The sequence below is a fragment of the Hemiscyllium ocellatum genome, chromosome 37 (genome assembly GCF_020745735.1).
Source record: "Hemiscyllium ocellatum isolate sHemOce1 chromosome 37, sHemOce1.pat.X.cur, whole genome shotgun sequence".
Lineage (NCBI taxonomy): Eukaryota > Metazoa > Chordata > Chondrichthyes > Orectolobiformes > Hemiscylliidae > Hemiscyllium > Hemiscyllium ocellatum.
Window position 1 is genome coordinate 3,792,810 of NC_083437.1, and position 24,883 is coordinate 3,817,692.

General features: G+C 39.9%; 1 protein-coding gene across 4 annotated transcripts in view; it reads left to right on the forward strand.

Moving 5' to 3' along the window:
- zbtb40 (zinc finger and BTB domain containing 40) overlaps nt 1-24,883 on the forward strand; it is a 124,318-nt gene that overhangs the window by 12,032 nt on the left and 87,403 nt on the right. For 3 of the 4 annotated variants that reach the window (XM_060852192.1, XM_060852193.1, XM_060852194.1), the window contains exons 4-7: nt 2,610-2,808; nt 11,854-11,993; nt 14,101-14,293; nt 22,430-22,566. In XM_060852192.1, the coding sequence (XP_060708175.1) occupies nt 2,610-2,808; nt 11,854-11,993; nt 14,101-14,293; nt 22,430-22,566 (669 nt within the window). The remainder of the gene's footprint in view (nt 1-2,609; nt 2,809-11,853; nt 11,994-14,100; nt 14,294-22,429; nt 22,567-24,883) is intronic. The other variant, XM_060852195.1, reaches the window with a different exon arrangement.

Consider the following 24,883-nt stretch of genomic DNA (forward strand, 5'->3'; position numbering starts at 1 on the left):
GGCACTTTGTGTTTATCTAAATACTTAAGAGTCATAGATTCATACAGCGCGGAAACAGACCCTTCAGTCTAACTCGTCCATGCTGACCAAGTTGCACAAACTATTCCCATTTGCCTGTATTTAGCCCCTATTCCCTCTAAACCTTTCCTATTCATGTACCTGGAGAAAGTGAGGACTGCAGATGCTGGAGACTAGAGTTGAAAAAATTGATGCTGGAAAAACACAGCAGGCCGGGCAGCATCGAGGAGCAGGAGAATTATGTACCTGTCCAAATGTCTTTTAAATATTCTAACTGTACCTGCATCTACCACTTCCTCTGGCAGTTCATTCCACATACAAACCACCCTCTGGGAAAAGTTGACCTTCAGGTCCCTTTTAAATCTTTCTCGTCTCCTCTTTAAATCATGCCCTCCAGTTTTGAATTCCCCTACCCTAGGGAAAAGACATGGGTTATTCATCTTATTTAAGCCCCTCATGAATTTATAAAATACGATGAAGTCACCCCTCAACTTCCCATGGTTTCATGAAAAAAGTCCCGGCCCCTCTATATAGCTCAAACCCTCCACTTATTGAATGCTGTGATGGTCCTTGCTTCTACCAGGCAGTGAGTTACCCCTCCCCCAACCGCTACCATCTGAGTGCAAACATTCTTCCTCAAATGCCATTTAAACGTCCTGGCCTTTATCTTAAAGTTTTTGATCCCTCTACTCGGAAAATGTTCCTTCTTATCTACCCAATCCGTGCCCAGCATAATCTTGTACATCTCAATCAGGTCACCGTCAGCCTTCGCTGCTCAAAGGGAAATAATGCCAGCCAATCGAGTGAATCTCCTTTGCAACTTTTCTGACAGTCTCATCCCTTCTATAGTGTGGTGACTAGTACTGCACACTATTTTAGCTATGTCCTATCTCATATCTTGTACAGCTCCATTATGATCTTCCCTGATCTTGTATTCAGTGCCTCAACTAGTGAAAGCAATTCTCCCATAATCAGCATAAACCACCATATGCACCTGTCCTGAGGCAGACCCACCAGAACTTAAACGTTAACTCTGATTTCTCTTCAGGTGTTACCAGACCTACTGAGCTTTTCTAGCAACTTCTGTTTTTGTTTCTGATGTACATCATCCACAGTTCTTTCAGTTTTTATATGCACCTGTCCTGTTGCTTTCTGCGATCTGTGGGTAGGCACATCTGGTTCCTCTGATCCTCTGTACTTTCGAGGGTCCTACTGTTCGATGTATACTCCTTTACCACCTTGGACCTCAGAAAATACAACACATGACACTGCTAGATTAAATTTCATTTGTTATCATTATGCCCATCTGACCTAATTTCTTAGTGTGTAATGCCTCCCTTCTTGCTATTCAACACATCACCAATTTCCACAGTATCTGCAAACTTAGTGATCATATCTATATATTCATGTTTCAGTCAATAATGTACACTACAATAACAAGGAACCCAGCACCGAACTCTGAGACATGCCACTGGACACAGACTGCCCGTTACAAATACAGCCTGTGGCGATCGCGCCTGCCTGCTGTCCTCAGTCAATTTTGAATCCAATTTGTTAAATTGCCATGAATTTCCTGGAATTTTAGCATCTCGACCAATTTCCCATGTCAGACCTTGTCAAAAACCTTACTGAAGTCCATGTATGCTACATTTGCTACTGTACTCTCATCTACACCTTCTCGAAAATCTCAATCAAACCTGTCAAACAATATCTCTCCCCTGACTATTCATGATTTATTTTGAACTTTCCAAGTTCTGTCTTTCAGAATTTTTCCAGTAGTTTCTCCACCACTAATGGCCTACAATGTATTCCTTCCATCCATCTTGAATAATATTGCCACATTAACTACAGGTCATTCTGTTATAACGTGCATTTTGTTAACACAACTTCACTATAACATGATTGACGAATTGGAGACACTGTTTCTAAGTTGTAAAGTTTTAAAGCATGTATTGGTTATAATGCAATACCAGCTTCATTAGTTTAAACGGTGCTGCTATTACATGAATTTCCTATGACACGGGATTGCATGAGAACAGAAATACTGCATTATAGCAGAACTGACTGTATCCTCCCGTTCTTTCTGTTCTATCCCCATAGAGGATCTTTAACGAATGTCAGAGGCCTCTGCAATCTCCTCCCTTACCTCCCCCAGCAGCCTTGGATACATTTCATCTGAGCCTTGAGACTTACCTGTTTTTCAGACCACTGACACGTCTAATACCTGCCCCCTCTTAAATGTCTCCTGCCCTGCCATTCTTCCTCACTACGACGCCCCCCCATCCCTCAATAGTGATACTTTTTTTAACCTTTGCCTTAGCCTTAGTTGCTGTTTCCTGATGAAATGTGCTTCTTCCACTCATTCCCTTGATTGAAGAATGGAATAATTTCCAATGTGAGGTTGTTAAAGTCAGTGTATATTGTGAAGTAAATATTTCTATCTTTGGAGGTGTGCCACTCGGTCTCCAGATGCATGCTACATGTAGACTACTTTACCTGTATATAAATTTACAACAGTATAAATAGTGAGTGAGATAAGTCATAGTATGGACTAAGTGTAACTTGTGTCAAACTTCCATGTTCTGTCTCAGGTATTCCTTGACTGCTGTAAAGAAGCAGAAAGCAGTGAAGTTTTTTGCAAATTATTGGATAACGTCATAGAAGAAAAGACTTTGCAACTGGATACCCTGTTGTTTGTGCTTGAGCGGAGCAAAGAAGCTTACCCCAGGCTACAAACTGTGCTTCAGAACTTAAACCGAAACCTGCCCATAGAACGTTTAATAGAAACTGGTGAGTGCTTAAGTGAGCAATGTTCAGTCGGCATAATGGTTCTGCACTAGCCAGTAGATTAGCATGTTACTTTGGAGCTGTTGCATTACTCAACTTTTGTTTTGAGTGTAACTCATGTAAGGTTTATTCCAAAGACACATTAGTCCAGAAAGTCTGATTAGAGCTGGAAACCCTATTTCTGACCCAGGTAGACAAAAAATACTTGTGAATTTGGATGAATTCTGTTCTGGAAATTCCTGATTAGGGGCCTTCTGTTTTACAGGGAAACATTTCTGGAAGCCTTTCAGCCAGCATGGTTGAGGATTATCATCAAAAGCAGAACTGAACACAATACTCCAAATGTGGCCTGACCAGTGCTTTGTAGAGGTGTAGCATCACTTTTTGCTTTTATAATCTATGCCTCTATTTATGAACCCAAGGGGTTATAAGCCTTAATAATTGTTTCAGCTCGCCTGGCACCTTCAAAGAATTATGCACTTGAACTGTGATGTCTCTCTGCGAATCACATCAGTAGGGCGGTGTATAGGACTTGAAACTAAATGGGGGTTTGGGGGGGTTCGGTTGTAGGGGAAAGTAGAAAACCCGAATTAAAGGAGGTAAGAGTGCAGAACTTGGGAGAGGTTATTAAAATCTCCAGCACAAACACAAAGCGGAAGTGGTGGAGGCTAGTACAAATGCAACATTTAAGAGGCATTTGGATGGGTATATGAATAGGAAGGGTTTGGAGGGATATGGGCCGGGTGCTGGCAGGTGGGACTATATTGGGTTGGGATATCTGGACCAAAGGGTCTGTTTCCATGCCGAACATCTCTATGACTCTATTACTCTATCAAACTTCAAGCATATTGGACAAAGGAATGACTATGAGAAGAGGGATAGTTAATATGGGACTGAAGGAGTTATGCCTGAATGCATGCAGCATAAGGAATAAGATAAATGAGCTTATGCGCAGATCAAAACTGGCAGGTATGGCCTGGTGGGCATCACTGAGATATGGCTGCAAGGGGATCAGGATTGGGAGCTGAATATTCAAGGGTATACATCCTATCAAACATTATGCAAGTGGGCAGAGGGGGTGGGGTTGCCTTATGAGTAAGAAATGAAATGAAATCAATAGTAAGAAATGCAGTAGGGTTAGTTGGTGTAGAACTGTGTGGGCAGAATTGAGGATCCTCAAAGTTTAAAAAAAATCATGGTTTGAATTATGTACTGGCATCCAAACAGTAGTCAGGACCTGGGGCACAAGATACATCAGAAGATAGAAAAGACATGTTAGAAAGGCAAAGTTACGGTGGTCATGGGGGATTTCAATATGCAGTTGGATTGGGAAAATCAGTTTGGTAATAGTTTACAAGAAAAGGTATTTGTGGAATATCTACGCGATGGCTTTTTAGAGTAGCTTGTGGTGGAGCCCACAAGGGAGCAGGCAATTAGTATTGTGCAATGAGGCATACTTGATAAGGGAACATAAGGTGCAGAAACCCTTAGGAGGCAGTGATTATAATATGATTGTCTTTACTTTGAAATTTGAGAAGGAGAAGATACAATTATTTATGATTCTATTACAGCTGAATAAAGGCTAATACAGAGGCATGAGAGAGGAACTGGGTAGAATTGACTGGGAGAGGAGCCTAGCAGGAAAGACTGTGGAACAGCAATGGCTGGAGTTTCCGGGAATAATTCAGGAGACACAGCAGAGATTCTTCCTGAGGCAAAAGAAGCGAGGTACAAGGAGGTTGAAACAACCATGCTGACTAGGGAAGGCAGGGATAGCATAAAAACAAAAGAGAAAGCACATAATGTGGCGAAGGGCAGTGGGAAACCAGAGGATTGGGAAGCTTACAAAGACTAACAGAGGGCAACAAATGAAGAAATAAGGAGGGAGAAGATTAAATATGAGGGTTGGCTAGCCAGTAATATAAAGGAAGACTGTCAGAGTTTCTTTCGATATATAAAGAGCAAAAAAGAGGCATAAGTGGACTTTGGGCCGTTGGAAAATGAAGTCTCGGTGTTGGGACCACAACTTTTCACTTTATACATTAATGACCTCGATGAAGGAAGTTTCCAGGTGATACAATGATAGATAGAGGGAAAATGTAGCATTGAAGAGGCAGGGAGACTGCAGAAGGATTTGGGCAGGTTAGGAGAGTGGAAAAACAAGTGGCAGGTGGAGTACAACTTGGGAAAGTGTGAGGTCATGTGCTTTGGTAGGAAGAACAGAGGGATGATCTATTTTCTAAATGGGGAGAAAATTCAGAAGTCTGAATTCCCGAGGAGACTTGGGAGTTCTTGTCCAGGATTCTCTCAGGAAAACTTGCTGATGAGTCAGTAGTTAGGAAGGCATAGGCAATGATGGCATTTATTTTGAGAGGACTTGAATGTAAAAGCAGGATGTACTTCTGAGGCTCAATAAGGTTCTGGTTGGACCACATTTGGAGTGTTGTGAGCAACTTTAGGCCACATATCTCAGGAAGGATGTACTAGCCTTGGAGCGTGTTCAGAGGAGATTCACAAGTATTGTCCCAAGAATGAAAAGCTTAATATATTTTAGATAGCAAAAGATGCCTCTGAGTATATATCTTTTTATGATACTGGGTTTGAGCAGTTGTAAAATATGTATTGTGACCTGCCAAGATTAAAAGTTCATATTCACCAAATATTTCTGAATCAGAACAGGGTGGACAAAATATAAATACTGTTTGATAAAGGTTCCTGTGGGGGAGAGCAAGCACCCCAAAATCAGGATTATACATATTAGAAAGAGTGCTATGCCTTTGACAGTTCTCGCCAAAAATGCATTTCGCTGCAGATTTCCATAGTTGTCAGTGTGTGGATGTTGCCTGAAGGAAATAAAGCCATCAATGCTACTGTCAGCCCATTGTACCTGGGCAGGCTGTTAGAGCTATTGAATTAGTATTAAAACCCTGTATTTTCTTCATGGCTGTGCGAATCTTTCTCTTTTAAGTATGTATCTTTGAAATATAGTTTCCAGTCAATCTGCTTCCATTTCCCATTCACAGAGAATTAAAGATTTCAAAACTTGCATTTTAAAAAAAAATGCTCATTTTTTTTTAAGCTAATTATCTGAAATCTGTCTTGCCTGGTCAGTTACCCTCCATTCACTCAAAAAAAAAATTTCTGCTGTCTACTCTACCAAAATTCTTTATTTTGAAACTGAGATTCGTAAGACATTTATGTAAAATTAAAATACTTCAAGTGCCGTAATCTCTCCATGTTCCTCTTCCATCCCCATTCTAAATCACACGATCTTCCCAAGCACCTCTCCAGATCTATAACCTCATTCAATCCCCATACAATGCCACACCCTACACCCTCATCCAAAATTCCATTTTAACCCAACACGTCATACCGTCTACTAGCAGCAATTCCTTGACTGATATCTGGACAATTATCTATGCATTCACCTAAAAAGACTCTTGTCAGAGCTGACTCTCAGAGGGAAGCAAGAATCCCTGCTTCATTCAATATAGGCACCTTCCTAGGTCAGTCCAGTGCAACTGCTGACTGTGCCCAATGTGGAGCTGCTGTTTGAGCTGGCTATCACTATTGAGGTGATTGAAGGATTTGCTTGCCACATAGTAACTGTCCAGCTAATATACGTTAATATCACCAGCAGCCTTGCCATGAAGTTGCCAAGAAAGGTGGCCTGTTTTATCTGAACTCTCACTTTAGCCCAAATCCTACTTAGTAGGCATATTTTCTCTGATTGTTTCCATTTATATAGACCCAGTATAAATTCACCTAATCATGTCACTGAAGAGATTGTGTGAAAATATTTGTTTTTTTTCTTCCAGTACCACCCAGCATTGGCTGTTTTTGAGCTACTTTAGTTTTGTTTTGTTTTTGCTTACTTGATGACATGGTTAAGGTATTGAAGTTTTAACAACATTGCTCAACAGTGCTTAACACCAAAGAGTCAATCATTCAAGTCTATTTTTCTACAGGTCATTATACTTAAAAGAGAAAGACAGTATGCTTTTTAAAAGAAAAAGGCATCCTCTTAGGAATTTTGACATTTTCTCAAGATCAACATCAAGCTTGTCTGTGCAATCAACTTTTCACAGGAACCCACTTGTAAAGAGGAGCTAGTATTCTGTAGTTACAGGTTGCTGTCAATAAGTGGTACTGTTGTTCTGTTTTTCATTTATATTCTCTGCTGCATCAAGAGCACTTCTCTGGGCAAAGTACTAATTATTATTTGAAAACTGCTTTATTCTATCAATTACAATTAATATTATAGAATAAAATTAGCAAAGCTAAATTATCATAATTTTGCTGTTCTACAGTTTTCATTTTTGTAGCCAGAATTTGTCTGACTTTAATGCAATCCTGTGACAGATTTTGTTTTTAGTTATTTCAGATAAGTGAAATTATTGCGCACCTTTTCTTTTGTTTCAATTAGTACTGAGCAATAAAATCTCGATTGTCAACTGGAGGTAGTACAGACTATACAAAGAGACATTGGGTGGTATTTCAAATGTTTAAACCCTCTTAGCAGATCCTGCACAGAGAGTGAGTTAGCAGATAAATATGTAAATGATGGTTTCTTTCTATTTGAAATGAGCATATATTTGATCATTAAAGTCTTTTGGTAAGATTTCTATACTCTGCCCACCTCTGTTTTCTTCTGTCATGTATTGGGAGACATCTGCAGAGCAGTATTATCACTAGATCTCCAGAGACTCCAGTGATGATTCAGGATTCTAGTTCTGAATCTGGCTATGACAGATGGTGGAATTTGGATCCAATTAAAAATCTGGAATTAAGAATTTCACGATGACCATAAAACTGATGAAGATTGTAAGAATAACCCATCTGATTCATTCATATCCTTTAGGGAAAAAAAGTATTATTCTTACTTAGTCTGTAGTACATGTGATTCCAGGCCAACAGCAATATAGTTGACTCTAAACTGTCCTTTTGGGCAGTTAGAGATGCGCAATAATGCAGCAATGCCCACAACCCATGAATGAATTTTTAAAAATACTATAATTGGGAACATAGTTCTTATATTTTGTATATTATACAGTATATAAAAATATTTTTGAACAGGTGAAGAAGATACTCAGTGTATACTTTCACTTTGTGGTAACAGTATTACAATAACACACATCTTCCTTGAGGCTTTTTCCTGCCTTGATGCTTTTAACTTCTCAAAAAAAAATCACTCAGTGCAGATGTTGCTGACTCCACCAACATTTTTGTTCACCCCTAATTGCTCTTGAGAAAGTGAACAAAATATTTTTAATTCCATTTCACTGTGGATGGCTTCAGGCCAATCATTTCAACACCTGTTTACTTACTTACTTGACTACTTACTTAAGTGTGGAAACAGGCCCTTCGGCCCAACGAGTCCACACCGGCCCTCCAAAGAGCAAACCATCCAGACCCATTCCCCTACATTTACCCCTTCACCTAACACTTTAGCATGGCCAATTCACCTAACCTTCACATCTTTGGACTGTGGGAGGAAACTGAAGCACCCGGAGGAAACCGACACGGGGAGAATGTGCAAACTCCACACAGACAGTTGCCCGAGGCTGGAATTGAACTCGGGTTCCTGGTGCTGTGAGGCAACAGTGCTAACCACTGTGCCACTCGAAAGCTCTGCTCATATTTTGGTAATTCTTTAACAAATTATCCCACATTGAGACAGTCTATGACATTCTTTCTTAAAAAAAACCTTCAGGATTTGGATCTGTATCTTTGCATATGGTCTCCCTTGGTCCTGTGTACCAAGTTTTATTAAATTAGTTTTTGAGATGTATTACTTGCAGACAAACAGGCAGCAGCAAAGATGACCTGTAATAAAAGGTTAAGGACTATATATTGTTTATCTATTAGAAAATTATAAGTATTATTGGTCATTGCATTTTTAATTTTCCTGTATAACTTAAAAATGAGTAAATTTCAAAATCCATTTTATTTTATCTGCCACTAGCAGTGGCTGTTGTAAAGTTGTTGTCCCTTTTTGCCAGTCTCTGTCTATAAGCAGTGTATCACAAAAACTAATGGACACATTTCAACAAAGCCTGATACACAGACAGGGTGAGGCCCAAGGAAGAGCAGTAGATTTTGACAAAAATGTGGATCCAGCTCCTGGAATTCTTTTAAAACGATCTGTTAAAATTGGGAGGTAAGGCAAATTGACTTGTATTAAAGAAGGTTGAAGGTGTTTCGTTTAGAAAGTTGATTTAATTTGAATTTTACAGTTTGTTTCACCTGCTGGATGCATTTATCAAAATGCAAGTGAAATTTTCAGAGCAGTTTTTGGATATGGATGGTCCTGAAGAGAGATTGTCCAAGTGAGATAGGAACATATCACAAAAAGGTTTATTTTTCAGCTTTTTAGGTGCAGATAATCAACCAGAAAGGGAAAAACTTTGAGGAAGAACTATATGACTGTTATAATGTTGAGGCATTTCTGTGTGAGAATGCACTCCAACTCTTAATTTGTCAAATTATATATCTTATTACATAGAACATTACAGCGCAGTATAGGCCCTTCAGCCGTCAATGTTGCACCTACCTGTAGAAGCAATCTGAAGCATATCTATCCTACATTATTCTATTTTCATCCATATGTTTATCCAAAGATCATTTAAGCGCCTTTAAAATTGGTGAGTCTACTACTGTGCAGGCAATGCATTCCATGCCCCTACTACTCTGAGTAAAGAACCTACCTCTGACATGTGTTCTATATCTATCACCCCTCAATTTAAAGCTATCTTACCCTATCTTTACCCTCTGATTCTCTTATGTCTCAATTAAGTCCCCTCTCAACCTCCTTCTCACTTACGAAAACAGCCTCAACTCTCTCAGCCTTTCCTCATAATACCTTCCCTCCATACCAGTCAATATCCTAGTAAACCTCCTCTGCACCCTTTCCAAACTTCCACATCCTTCGTATAATGCAGTGATCAGAACTATATACAATACTCCAAATGTAGCCACACCAAAGTTTGGTACAGCTGCAGTATGACTTCATGGCTCTGAAACTCAACACCAATAAAAGCCAACACACCATATGCCTCCTTAACAACCCTATCAACCTTTCAGGGATCTATCTACATGGACACTGAGATCTCTCTGCTCATCGACATTACTGAGAATCTTACCATTAGCCCAGTACTCTCTATTCCTGTTGGTCCTTCCAAAGTGAATCACCTCACACTTTTCCACATTAAACTCCATTTGCCACCTCTCATCCCAGTTCTGCAGCTTATCTATGTCCATCTGTAACCTGCAACATCCTTTGTCATTATCCATAATTCCACCGACCCTACTTGCAAATTTAGTAACCCATCCTTCTACGCCCTCTGGTCTGTTAATAGTCATGCTCTTCAAATGAACAACAACTTAAATTTATATAGGACGACTTATAATATTGACAAGTTCCAAGTCCTCCTCAGGATAGTTATTTGCATAATTTGAAATTGAACTCCTCAAGACGTCAGGGAGGTGACTAATGCTTGCTTGAGGAGGTTGTTTATAGGGAGAATTTTAAGGGCAAAGAGAATGGGGAGGCAGAGAGATGTCAGGTGGGAATTCCAAAGCTTTGATTCTTTATACTTAAAGGTATTGCACCAATTGATTAGCTTGAGCAATGTGCTGGAGGCCAGAATTGGAGCAGGGCAGAAATCTCCGAGGGGTATCGAGTTAGCAGTAGGAATGTGTAAGAAACAGGAATATTTGAAAGAAAGGGTAAGAATTTTAAAATTGATCAAGCTTTCATTTTGCAGGTATAACTATTTTTTTTCTTTATAGGCTTGAAGATAGATTGTTTATGCAAAAGCTAAAGGGAAAAATACTGAAATTATCATACTGTCTTTCACAACTTCAGTTTGGTCCAAAGTGCTTTAAAGTTTATTAAGAATTTTTAAAGTGCATTCATTACTGTAGTGTAGGATATGCATCAACGAATTTTGTGCATGGTTCAGTTCACAAAACAGCAATGTGATAATGACCAGATAAACTGTTGGAGATATTGGGGAAAAGGAACCTTTATAGAAGTGTATAAGGTCATGAGAGGAATGGATAGGGTGAATGCACTCAGTCTTCTTCCCAGAGTTGGGAATTGAGGTTAGAGGAGAAAGAATAAAAGGGAACCTGAGGGGACATATTTTTTACACAGCGGGTGGTATACATTTGGAATGAACTACCAGCAGAAGTGGTTGGGATGGCTACATTAATGACATTTCAAAGGCAGTTGGACAAATATGTGCATAGGAAAGGATTAGAAGGGTTTGGGCCAAGTGCAGGGAAATGGGGTTAGCATAGAATGACATTTTGGTCATCATGGACCAGTTTGGGCCAAAGGGCCTGTCTCTGTGCTGTAGGACTTCCTGACTTTCTATGACTCTGTATTGGTTAAGAGATAAATACTGCCCTTAGTTGCATTGCCGTGGGATCTTTTCTGCTCAGCTGAGAGGATACTGCCATGGGTTCACTTTGTTTTATCTTAAAGTCCGTATCCCAGATAGTGCAGCATTTCCTCAGTTCTGAGTGACAGCTAGGTGTTGTGTTGAAATTTCAGAAGTGAAATTTGTCTCCACAACGTTGATTCTGAGGGAAGAGAACTACCTCAAGCTGGAGTTTGTATATGGATTTACATCTCAAAGAAAATGTAGGTTTTACTTGCTCTGTGCTATACAGTGATATAGTGTAAGCTGGATATCTAAAAAGTAGGCAAAATTTCAAATAATTTGTTATTCTTAGGCCATATCTAACAAATGTCAATGGTTTAGCAAATCAGTTTGAAGTCTTTCGAGGGAGCGAGATGAAGAGGAAAGCCAGTTATTGTGGATGCTGAAAATCTGAAGTAAGAAAATGCTGGAAGTACTGTGTAGATTTATCGGTATCTGAGAGCGAAAAGCAAGGGTTAATGTTTCAGCTAAATAATATTGTCTTCAATTTAGTGCGAAGGACTGACTTCATCTTTTACTTGAGCCTTGTTTATTCAGAGGTTGGTTTCTGTATATTATTTTGTTTGGAGCTGATGGGTTGGTTGTTTCTAATATTTAGGTCGTATTGATAGTGAAGACTTTTTGCTCAACCTTTACTTACACAAAGAGGAGGTTCTGCAATGTGTGACGGATTTGAGCCCTTTATTGGACTGCCTGGAGTCTGCTGAAGAAATGGTTTTCAGCGAGCAGGAGAAAAAGGTCATTTTTCAGTTTTAAAATGTTTACTTTCACAATTGAAAAAGAAAGGCAACCTACTTCTACATCATTGGCAATCTGGGAAGAGATCAAAGTGATACAGAAATCTACAGTACTACAGGCTCTTTACTACAGCAATCTAAAACATATCTCACTGCTCCATGATCTCACTTTTTCTCCACCATTGAATCATTCAAAGATCAATTTATGTCTGCCTCATATATTTTCTCTTGCAAAGTTTTTCTCCTAATCTCTCATTTCACTCTTTTATCCATGTTCACTCATGACTTTGTTGCAATTCAACAATTCCATGCATGCAATCAAAATCTATCAGATGTAAAAACTTTTGGCTCTGGTAATTTTTCCCTGCATTAAAGAGAGTGGTCCAGCATTTCAAGCCTCTCCTTATAATGACAGTGTATCATCCTAGTGAATCTATGGTCTTAAGATACCAAAAGCTGCAGGTTATGTTTTCACTCTGGCCTAAATGTTGCTTTGCATAAATGTAACATTTCCCTTTCACGTGGCTTCAGTGCTGTTAAAAACAAAAAAGTATCATTGCTGAGTACACTTAAATCTATTTGACCTCACTCGCTGTTTTTGTGGTATCCATCAGCGTGTCTCTTTCTAAAATTTCTGAAGCCTTCAAAATGACTGTCAGCCAACTGGCTTCTGACTAAGATTTAGCTCCTCGTGAATAGATCTGAGAATAGACTCAAATCTTAGTCCAGTAGTACACATTGTAGAACAAATATACCATCATCTGAGTTTGCATTTGCTTAACATTTTCTTGCAGGTGTTATGATGTTGTGCATGCGTGAGCTTTTCTATTGTAACTTGTTAATGTATTTGATGGGTTTCAGTTCATGATGTTGTTCTGAGTTATTAAATTACTAATGTATTAAAAATGGAATATTGCCAAGGTCATTTTGCCCATTTTGCTCAGTGGTCACACTCAGTAGCAGACAACATTTTTCAAGAAATCAGCACGTTTGTGAGTTTGATGTAAAATAAACACAAAACCTCGAAATCACCAGTTGCAGGAACAAAATGAAGTGACAATAGGATCACAAAGTCAGAATCGTCGAATCCCTACATTGTGGAAAGAAGTCATTCAGCTCAGGGTCTGCACTGACTCTGAAGAGCATCTACCCAGGCCCAGCCCTCCATCCTTGCCCCATAACTCTACATGTACCATAGCTAACCCATCCCTAGACATTATAGGGCAATTTACCATGGCCAATCCACATAACATGCACATCTTTGGACTGTGGAAGGAAACTGGAGCACCTGGAGGTAATCCATGCATACAGAGGGAGAACAGGTAAACTTGACACACAGTTGCCACTGTCGAGAATTGAACCTGAGACCCTGGTGCTGTGAGGCAGCAGTGCTAACTACTGAGTCCCCACCATGCCCCCTCCTCCCCCTGATAATTATGCTATTAAATAAATGTAAATAAGCATTTTAAACAAATGTTGCAAATAAAAACCTGAAATCATTGTTTTTATTTACAACACAAACGCACCTTTTGACTATTTGATCTCTGCTGCTGGTGAACGTCACACAATTCTTCTCTCACTCTACATCATCTCACTGTCAACAGGCCCTCCTATTCCCTGCTCCCTCATATGCTTCACTGTAAGGCATCCAGATACTTCCCATCCTCCAATCATGTAGTAATGAATTCCACTTTCCAAGCAATCTCTGCGTAAAGAAGTTTCTTCTGAACATTTTATTTGAGAGCTTAAAAAATAACTACTTATATTTACAGCTCTTAGGTTCGGACTTTAAGTATGTGGAAACACCTTCCTGACTTCTACCCTATCATCCCTTCTTAAAGACCTCTAAGAGACTGTCCCACAGCCACCTCTTCTAGATAGAGGAGCTAAAGTCTGTTCATTCTTTTTCCACTTGGGCTATCATTATTGACCTATGCATCTCGATATCCTATGCATTCAAAATATGACCAAACAGTTAGTGTTTCCACTTAAATAAACATGATTTGAGGTATGTTAGAGTAGGAGTATAGTGTTCAGACCTTGTGCTATTTTAATATTTTCTCATTACTACCAAAAAATGTAGTTACTGTTAATATGTTGATATTTAGATAATTGTGGAGTGTTGTCAGGGCGAGACTGCAAGAGGCGCTATGGCTAAATTGTTGAGCAAAGTCATTGAAGAGCGACTGCTCAGCACTGAGACTGCATTAAATCTTCTTCGAACACTGAAAGAGGCTTCTCCAGTGCTGCAGTCCTTACTGAACACCCTCTCAGCAGAACCAGAGACAGCTGCAAAGTCAGGTCAGTTACATGAGCATCTCAAGAGAACAATGGTAACTCTGGATTCGGAGTGTAAAATATTGTAGTGAAATAGTGTGTTACCAAAATGCACTGGACCAATTTAAAATAATCTGATTGAAATGTTCAAAATTCTTAGCATCAGTCTCATCAAGTGTTCTAAGCGGCTGTTTTCCCCTGGCTGAAGAACCTTGATCAGGAGGTTTTAAGCCCAGTAAAAGGGGTCTGTCTTACTTCACTCAGAGGTTTGTATACCTTGAATTCTCCACATAGAGGACCATGGTACTTGGACTGTGATTGAGACATTGTTGACCCCTAAATGTTGATAGAGTAAACTAGGAACTATGACTTTAGCTCCATTGCATATATAATGCAGATTATTCTGATTAAATAGGTAAAAGGGAAGCTAGAAGATAAAAGAGGCTACTTAGATTAGTTTGATTTTTATGGTCAAATAAAAGATGCATGTAAGGATCAAATACATGATTGAGGGATATTTCAATTTATCAGAGATGTTATTTGGATGCTTAGAGCCTAAAAGGAAAGTAAACATTTTACTGGATATAGTGTGAGAATTGTGCGTAATTCTTCTGGTACTTAAAGACCGACAGAGCCTGACATTGGTCAGGAACCTCAGTGTTCTCTGATAATTAAATAGTAGACTATAGCCTTGAAAACCACATGCATCACAGTGTGCTTGAGCTTAAAATTAGACTTATTCAAGAACAGACCCCTGCGACTTTAAAGAGATAAAAGTGTGAAAAAACTCAAAAAGATTAAGGAATTGTAATCTAAAACAGAAACCCGCAATTGTTTTGCATTATTTTGTAAGATGTGAGCATTGTTGGTAAGGCAAGATTTTATTGCCCATCCCTAATTACCCTGAAAAGGTGGTGATGAGCTTCCTTTTGAACAGGTGCTGTCCACCTAGAACAGGTAGAACCTCCATGATGTTAGGAAGAGAGTTCCAGGATTTTGACCCACCAAAAGTGAAGATGTAGTACCAAGTTAGGTGGGATTTGAACGTTAGCTTCCTGGTACAGAGATAAGGAAACAAAGCAATGAAGGGTAATAAAATTATTACTTGAGCTACAAAACAGGATTCTGAAACAGAACATATTGTACCAGTGAAAGAATTTAAGGAGCAATTGTAAGACAACCATGATGATAAAATAATATTGGTTACAGCATATACATAGGTGCCATTTGGTCCATTACGTTCATGACTGTTCTCTGAAGTAGCATTTAAACTAGACCAATCCGCTGACCCTTCCCCTGTCATCTCCAAATCTTTCCTCCTTGTCCTGATCTAATTCACTTTGTGAAGCCACAATTTAATTTGCCTCTTTCAAACAGAACCTTCCTGAACCAATCCACTCATTGCATTAAAAAAGACACTCATTATTTCTGGATCTTTTGATATTGGAGTAGGGTGGATGCTGTTGGCAATCTGCGGGAGACTCCTTTGATATTTGATATTTCAGCATGAGTGACACAGATTTAATCTTTTTTGAAACCTTGGGACCAGTTCATGAACCTCACTGGTTTACTGTGGCCCTGTACATTGATTATTTTCAGCCTTCCACCAGTTAGAGCAATTTCTGACTGTTCTCTCTGTTATCTTGTGATTTTTGGTAATCTCCACAAAATCACCTCTCAGTCCTCCCTTGTTTAAGGAGGAGCAGTCCCAACTTTTTAATCTCTCCATATAACTAAAGTTCCTCAGCCCTGGTAACCATTCTCATTCAGCCTTTTTTGCACTCTGTCTAAAGCCTAGACATCTGTATTAAAATGTGATGCTCACAATTGGACACAACTCCAGTTATGGCCAAAACTAATATTTTATAAAGGTTTTTCATAAGATTCTTGCCCTTACGTATTCATTTACCTTTTTAGTCACTTTCTTAATCGAGGTAGTGAAATATAAATCTAGGGATTTGAGGCAGGGTTTATTTGGTAAAGTAGCAGAAGTACACATGGAAGCACAATTTACAAAACAAAGAGGTTGTTTAATTGAGGATACAGAATGTATGTAATGGAGGATTTGCTGCGACAGTAAACAAAAGAGGCTGCTTTGATATTTGAGAATGAGTGACAAAGTAGTGATGTACAATGGTTCTGCATGTTTGATTCCTGTCTCGCCCATTCTTCACAAAGCTTCTGACTTTTAAAATACTTGCTGCTTTAAAAAAATTGATGTTCAATTTCAGTAGATTATGTTAAATCTCCAGTATAATGTAAAAGTTGCCTCTAGCCATGGCTGCAAAGACTAGGACATTTCTTGCTGTATGTTGCATTTTATTGAAGGATGTAAATTAATGCAGAAAATTACATTTTTGAGGAACAAAGAACAAAGAAAATGTACAACCCTGGAACAGGCCCTTCAGCCTTCAGCCGATCCAAACGCACTGTCTAAACCTGTCGGTCAATTCCTAAGCATTTGTATCCCTCTTCTCCCCACATTCTCATGCATCTGTCCAGACACATCTTAAATGAATCTACCGTGCCTGCCTTTACCACGTCTGCTAGCAACGCGTTCCAAACGTCCGCCACCCTCTGTGTGAAGTACTTGCAGCGTGTATCCCCCTTAAACTTTCCACCCCTCACCTTGAAAGCATGACCTCTCGTTATTGATTCTTATTTGCTGACATTGCGACTTCTTTTCACAATCTCACTATTTTCTGTGTCAACTAACAGATAATTTGTGATGAAACAGTTTAATTGACTTTTGGCCAAATCAGCAGTTTTCAGTGCTTGGACCCGAGACGAGCCACAGCAAAACATTGGTGTTAGGTGTGTTGCAGACATCCTTGTAGCTTCTGGATTTTTACCCAATGCCTGAAAATTAAACACACTTCTTTGTGTTTAAATTCCATTATATCCTCACTTCTGTGTTGCAGTGTCTTTTTCCAGTTGGGCAATCATCTGAACACTTCTTCTGATTCCTTCTTCTGAAACTCCCATTCTTCTCCACAATTCTTGCCAATGTGGAAGATGTTTTTTCATTCACCTGATCTCCATTATCTGAAGATACTTCCTCTGAAAACCTACTTGGCTGAGGCTGAAGCAAACCTTTTACAACCATAGTGTTCAATTTGATCCAGAGCTAAATTTCCAATTCTATATCCTCTCGATTACCTACACTACCTTTGCATATCACTCATCCTCTCTTGTCTCAACCCATGCACTGCTGAAGGGACCCTCATCTCTTTTACTTTTGCCTCCAGACTTGACTCATCCAATGTTATTCCAGCTGACCTTCCAACCTCTGCAAACCACAACACATGCAAGACTTAGAATGCATCCTTACTTGCAAAAAACCAAGCTCACCAATCTGACTTTTGCTTACTGACCAACATTAGCTCCAGATTAAGCAGCGTTTTGAATTTAAGATTCAATTTAATTTAAAATTCTCAGTTTAAATGATCCATATATCACTTTCCAACCATACAATCTCTGCTACCAAGAGAAACAAGGACAGCAGATGCATGGGAACACCTCCACAAACTAGATGGCCTTCAGGACACTCACCATCCTGACTTGGAAATATTCGCTGTCACCAGGTCAAAATCCTAGAACTCCTTCAATAACAGCATTGTGTATGTCCCTACACATCATGGACTGCAGCATATGTAGATAGGCTGACTAGAGGGGAGGCCATATTGGATTTGGTGCTTGGCAATGATCCAGGTCAGGTGTCAGATCCCTTGGTGGGAGAGCATTTCAACGATAGTGATCACAACTCCCTGACCCTTAGTATAGTTGTGGAGATGGATAGGAGCACATCTTATGGAAAAGTATTTAATTGGTGGAGGGAGAATTAGAATGCTATTGGGCAGGAACTGGGGTGCCTAAATTGGGAAATTCTCAGGAAAATGCGCAACAGAAATGTGAAGGTTGTTTAGGGAGCATTTGCTGACAGTGCTGGACAGGTTTGTCCCACTGAGTCAAGGAAGGGATGATAGGGTGAAGGAATCTTGGGTGACAAGGGATGTGGAAGATCTAGTTATGAGGAGGATCTAGTCAAGAGGAAGAAAGTTGAGGAGGAAAGAATCAGACATGGCTCTAGAGGGTTACAAGGTAGCCAGGAAGGAACTGAAGAATGGACTCAGGAAAGCTAGAAGGGGACATAAAAAAGCTTTAGTGGGTAGAATTAAGGAAAACCCTAAGGCATTCAACACTTAGATGAGGAACAAGAGGATGGCCAGAATGAGGGTCGGGCCGATCAGGAATAGTGGATGGAACTGCACCTGGAATCGGAGGAGATCGAGAGGTCCTTAGTGAATACTATGTTTCAGTATTCACTGTTGAGAGGGACCTTGTCATTTGTGTGGACAGCGTCAAATAGATTGATATGCTCCAACATGTTGATGTTAAGAAGGAAGATGTGCTAAAAGTTTTGAAAAAGTAAGGAAAACATAAACCTCCTGGATCAGATGAGATATACCCAAGGTTACTACAGGAATTGAGGGAAGAGACTCCTGCACTTTTCGCGATGATCTTTGCGTCCTCACTGTCCACAGAGGTAGTGTCAGATGATTGGAGGGTGGCAAATGTTATTTCCCTTGTCAAGAAAGGGATTATAGCCAGCCCTGGGAATTACAGACCAGTCAGTCTTACATCTGTGGTGGGCAAATTATTGGAGAGAATTTTGAGACACAAGATTTATGATTATTTAGAAAACCATAGTTTCATTAGAGACAGTCAGCATGGCTTTGTTGGCAAGTGATGCCTCACACGCTTTGTTGAATACTTTGAGGATGTGACAAAACATATTGATGAAGGCAGAGCAATGGAGGTGGTGTACATGGATTTTAGCAAGTGTTTGATAAGATTCCCCATGGTAGGCTCATTCAGAAAGTAAGGAAGCATTGGATGCCAGAAAATTTGGCTGTCTGGATACAGAATTGGCTGGCCCATAGAAAACAGAGGGTGGGAGTAGATGGAAAGCATTCAGCCTGGTGCTCAGTGACCCGTGGTATTCTACAGGGATCTGTTCTGGAACCTCTGCTGTTTTATGATTTTTATAAATGACTTGAATGAGGAAGTGGAAGGGTGGGTAAATACATTTGCCAATGACAAAGGTTGGTGGAGTGGTGGATCAAGTGGAGGTTGCAGGTTGCAACAGGATATTGACAGGATACAGAACTGGGCTGATACGTGGCAGATGGAGTTCAACCTGGAAAAGTATGAAGTGATTCAGTTTGAAAGGTTGAATTTGAATGGAGATTACAGGGTTAAAGGCAGGATTCTTGGCAGTATGGAGGAACAGAGGGATCTTGGGGCCCATGTCCCAAATTGCCACCCAAGTTGATAGGGTTGTTAAGAAGGCATATGGTATTTGGCTTTCATTAGCAGGGTGGGATTGAATTTAAGAGCCGCGAGATTATGCTGCAGCTCTATAGACTTCTGGTTCAACCACACTTGAACTATTCTGTTCAGTTCTGGTTGCCTCATTATAGGAAAAATGTGGAAGCTTTAGAGTGGGTGCAGAGGAGATTTTACCAGAATGCTGCTTGTGGACTGGAGGGCATGTCTTCTGAAGAAGGGTTGAGGGAGCTAAGGCTTTTCTCATTGCAATGAAGAAGGGTGAGAGGGACTTGATAGAGGTGTTCAAGATGATGGGAGGCGTAGATAATGTGAATAATCTGAGACTCTTTTTCCCAGGGCGGAAATGGTTATCATGAGGGGGCACAATTTTCTGATGATTGGAGGAAGGTTTGGGGGGGATGTCAGAGGTAGGTTCTTTACGTAGAGAGTGGTGGGTGCATGGAATGCACTGCCAGTGGTAGTAAAAGAGTCAGATACGTTAGGGATATTTAAACAACTTTTGGATAGGCACATGGATAATAGTAAAATGAAGGATATATAGGTTAGTTTGAGCTTAAGAGGATAAAAGGTCGGCACAACATTAACAGTTGAATGGCCTGTACTATGCTCTATTGTTCTGTTCTAACTCAACACTCTTCATGGCAGTTAGGATGGCTAATACATGGTGGCCTAGTCAGCAACATCCACATTATGTAAATGAATAATTCTTATCCTTGTATCCAAATGTGCCTGTGGCTCATCACTTCTTATCTCTGAGCCTCTGTCATTGTGTCTGTTTTGCCAATTCTGTCTTCTTGCACATGCCTAATTTTCAAGGTTTCATCATTAGTGGTCAATATGAGATTCTTTTCCTAAACATCTTTGATTCTTTTGCTGTTACTCCCTAAATTGTACTTGCACCTCTGGCAATCTGACCTTCTGTTTCCTCATGTTGATTGATGTCTTTTCATAGAATCCTTAAGTGTGGAAAGCCATTCAACCCACCAAGTGTGCACCAACCCTCCAAAGAGCATCCCACCCAGACCCATCACCGACCCTACCCCAATAGCCTTACATTTCTCATGGCTAATCTACCTAACTACACATCTATGGACACTAAGGGCAATTTAGCATGGCCAATTTACCTAATCTGCACATAAAGTCATAGAGATACACAGCATGAAAACGGACCCTTAAATCCAACTCTTCCAAGCTGATCAGGTATCCTACATAAATCTCGTCCCACTTGATTCAGATGCCTTTTAAATGTTATAATTGTACCAGGCTGTACCACTTCTGCTCATTCCATGTACACAGCACCCTCTGCATGAAAATGTTGCCCCTTAGGTCCCTTTTCAATTTTTCCCCTCTTACCTTAAACCTATGCCCTCTAGTTTTGGACTCCCCCATCACAGGGAAAAGACCTTATCTATTTGCCCTATGATTTGATAAACCTCTATAAGGTCAATCCTCAGCCTCTGATACTCCAGGATAAATAGCCTCTCCCTATAGCTCAACCCCTCCAACCTTGGCAACATCAATGTAAATTTTTTTCTAAACCCTTTTAAGTTTCCTTTAGCAGGGAGACCAGAATTGACACAGTATTCCAAAGATGTCCTGTACAGCTGCAGCATGACTCCTATTCTCAATGCACTGACGAATAAAGGCGAGCATATCAAATGCCACTTTCACTATCGTATCGATCTGTGACTCCACTTTCAATGAAGTATGAACCTGCACTCAAAAGTCTGTTTATTCAGCCACACTCCCTAGGACCTTACCAAAAAGTGTATAAGTTCTGCCATGATTTGCCTATCCAAAATTCAGCATTTCACATTTATCTAAAGTAAACCCTATCTGCCACATCTTGGCCCATTGGCCCATCTGATTAAGATCCCGTTATACTCTGAGTTAACCTCTTTTACTGTCCGCTACAGCTTCAGTTTTGGTGTTATCTACAAACTTACTCACCATACCCACTTTGTTCTTACGGCTGTGGGAGAAACCAGAATACACAGAAGAAACTCATGCAGACACGGGAACAATGTGCAAACTCCACACAGGCTGTCACCCACGGCAGGAATTGAATCTGGGTCCCTTCACTGTGAAGCAGCAGTGCTAACCACTGAGCCACCATACTGTCCTTTGAGCCACTGTGCCACCCTCAAGCCAAGTTTTGATTTTTACTGCCTTGTAACATACTTCTAATTAGGTTAAAAGTGCTGTATAAGTGCAAGCTATTTTAGTTTCACTCTATCCTTTTCCTCCCTTAGAATCTTCCCTTAAATCCAGTCAAAAAAAACTTTTCTCTGCCTGCAGACCTATCCTTTTGCGGTCCATAAAGTTAGTTCTTCCTTGGCACACAGCTGATGTTATCGTAGATTGTGCCCTGTCTTATGGAGAGGGATTCTCTCTCAGACTAACTGTAGATACAGACTGAACCATTTTTACTTATCTGTGGCTCCTTAATTACATGGTATTAGCTCTTGAATGTATAGCTCTGTAAAGCTCATTTTTAAGTTTTGTTTTCTAAGCTGTAAAAAGGCCAACTTCTGGACTTTATTCATCCCCAGTTTTTACTGTTATCGTTTCATGGTCCTCTTTGCTTGCGCCTTTATAAAACAGCTTCAAAGGTGCTATGTAAATGTGAGGTGTTATCATATAATTAGATAGTAGGAAGCAGGATGTAATCATGAGTCAAATCGAAAAATGCTTCCTATATTTGAAAGTTGGCTCTCACCATAACATTGGAAATGAGTATTTGTTGGAAGAAACGAAGAGGAGAGAAGGAAGTTTTGGGCTGGTAAAAATATTTAAATTTCTCCACAGAAGCGAAGACCCCAGAAGATTATGGGTTGGACTTGCTGAGGCGACATCAAGATAACATTGTTGATGCAGTAACTGATCTTCAGCCTCTGCGTAACATCCTGTCTGTTGCCGAGGATATATCTGATGGCGAAAAAGAGGTAAGAAATAAATTTATTTTTCTACGGTCAGGTAGAGTGTGGTCTGCATCAGCATTTCGAACCAGCTATTTTTGATTTGGAGATGCCGGTGTTGGACTGGGGTGTACAAAGTTAGAAATCACACAACACCAGGTTATAGTCCAACAGGTTTAATTGGAAGCTAGTGTGCTGGTGTGGTGTGATTTCTAACTTTTTACAACCAGCTGTTGTGTACATGGCCACGCAGCAGTCCAGAACTTGCTATGCTGCAGCCAACAGATTGTTTAAGAAGTGGCCCCTTTAATGAGTTGCAGATTTTCACCATTTGACAATTATAAAGCAACCATAAGATACAACCAACCAGGCAGCATGCAGCATAGAAAAGTAGGCAACGTTATTGTGGGTTGTTGTTTTTTGAGATACCAGCTAATAGGGTTTTTCTTTGAAAACAGTGCTATCTGGATTGATGAGATGGACACTTTTGTTTCACTCTTTAAATTCATTTGGCAAATTACTTGATTTGTGCGTTAACAACAGGTGCATACAATGAAACCGTAAGGAGCAGGCCCTCTGTATGAGTCAAATTGAAAAATGTTTCGTATCTTCAAAAGCTATTACCTTCTAGTCAAGCAGCAGCAAAAAGTCGATGTGTTCAGAGAATATCCCTGGTTATTGTGAGAGGGAATCCTCTCCCTAGTATTGAGCATGGAGTTTGTAAATCAAGAAACGTTTCTGAAAACATAATCTGAAACTCCACTGGTCTCAGCTTTGTATATCTAATTTACTGTGTTGGTGTCTCTATAGAGTGCCATCTTTCCTTCCTATCTCAGAAACCCACTATTATAACATTGGATGTCAATGTTAAGAAGGATACAGGGATTTAGTGACTGTGTTACCACACTTGCAATTCAAAACTTATTGGCTCAAATCCCACCATACTCCATAACTGTGAATGCCAATGTATGCTATGAAGTATCATGGACCATTTTCTTTTAAAATGCATTGTGTGTAGGTTCTTTGCAATGTGTTTCCAATTAGTTGTGTTCCCTTAAAATATCAACTGTTTTGTTGCCTTAGGACTGGTAGAGTTTTTGTAGAAACTGTGCACCTATCTTTAAAAGAGATAGCAATCGATTCATAGTCTGTTGTTGAATGCAAGTCTGTTTCAAAAGTATCACTGTATTGTAACTAATGTATTGCTCCTCTGCTGTTTTAATCAGTATCTATGACTTGTATTTAAAACTATGAGAGAAACTTCATAATTTTAGAATAATTTCTGCATCAAATTATTTCAGCCCTGTGGGTTACAAATGTGATTGGATTCTGAATATAGCATTTAGTATCTGGTAAAAACTGCAGCAGTTGATGTTTGTCAATGGAAATTAATTTTAATTGTTCAGTTTAAAGCATGTGTTGTTCTACGCTTATGGAACAGGTTGGTTAATTAGATCGTTAAACCATCTTCGTGATATTCAGTGACGAGTAGTTCATTTTTGTGATCCATCTCATACAGGTAACTGGATTGAGCTGTAAGATCATCTACTTGCAACCGCTTTTAGCTCCTCCTAATCTCTGTATTGCTAATATCTTCAGGGAGATAGTTGCTAACTGCTCATTTTAAAATTCCTCACTGAAGACTGGAATTTCACTATGAGCAGAGTGATTGTTACTTGTGTTTGGAGGTGATGGAGTTTGGTGCATGTATGGCACAAATGACTGGAGAATGTGATAGACTTGCAGTTGCCAGTGGTTGCTGCTATCCTCGTGCAAAGATGGAGTCTGTCTGTGTGCATCAGAAAAGATTTGTGCAGATTCTCCTGACAGCTGTGAAGTAGTTGTCTTGGTTTGAAAGTTGGTGTAAATCAGAGAGAAGCACCAGGATTCATACTTGACACAAATGAGGTTAGCATATAGTAATTGGTCAACAAGCTTGTGCAAATGTTATCTACAATCCTCTTGGCAATGACTATCTGCTCAGTGAGCAGTTCCATCCTGGCACAGGTCAGCAAACAGGATACTGTGGAAGTTGAGGAAGTGCTCTTGCCCCCTTCACTGCTGTAACGTGGGTCACTCCTTCCATCCATTTGGTTGAGAAATAACTGATCCTGCTGGACTTTAATTTGATTTTCCAAAATGTAACTGAGAAATGATGCTGGAAGGAGTGTGGAAGCGAGATCAGTGTTAGAATGGAAGTGGGACAAGAGTGGCTTTGGACAGATGGGGATTGTGTGGTGTGGTGAGGGAAGGTGTAGAAATGGGTACAAATGTGAAGGGTAGCTTGGGGAGGGTTGGATGAGATGATGAATTTAGTTAAGTATACAGGTTTGACTTTAGGTTT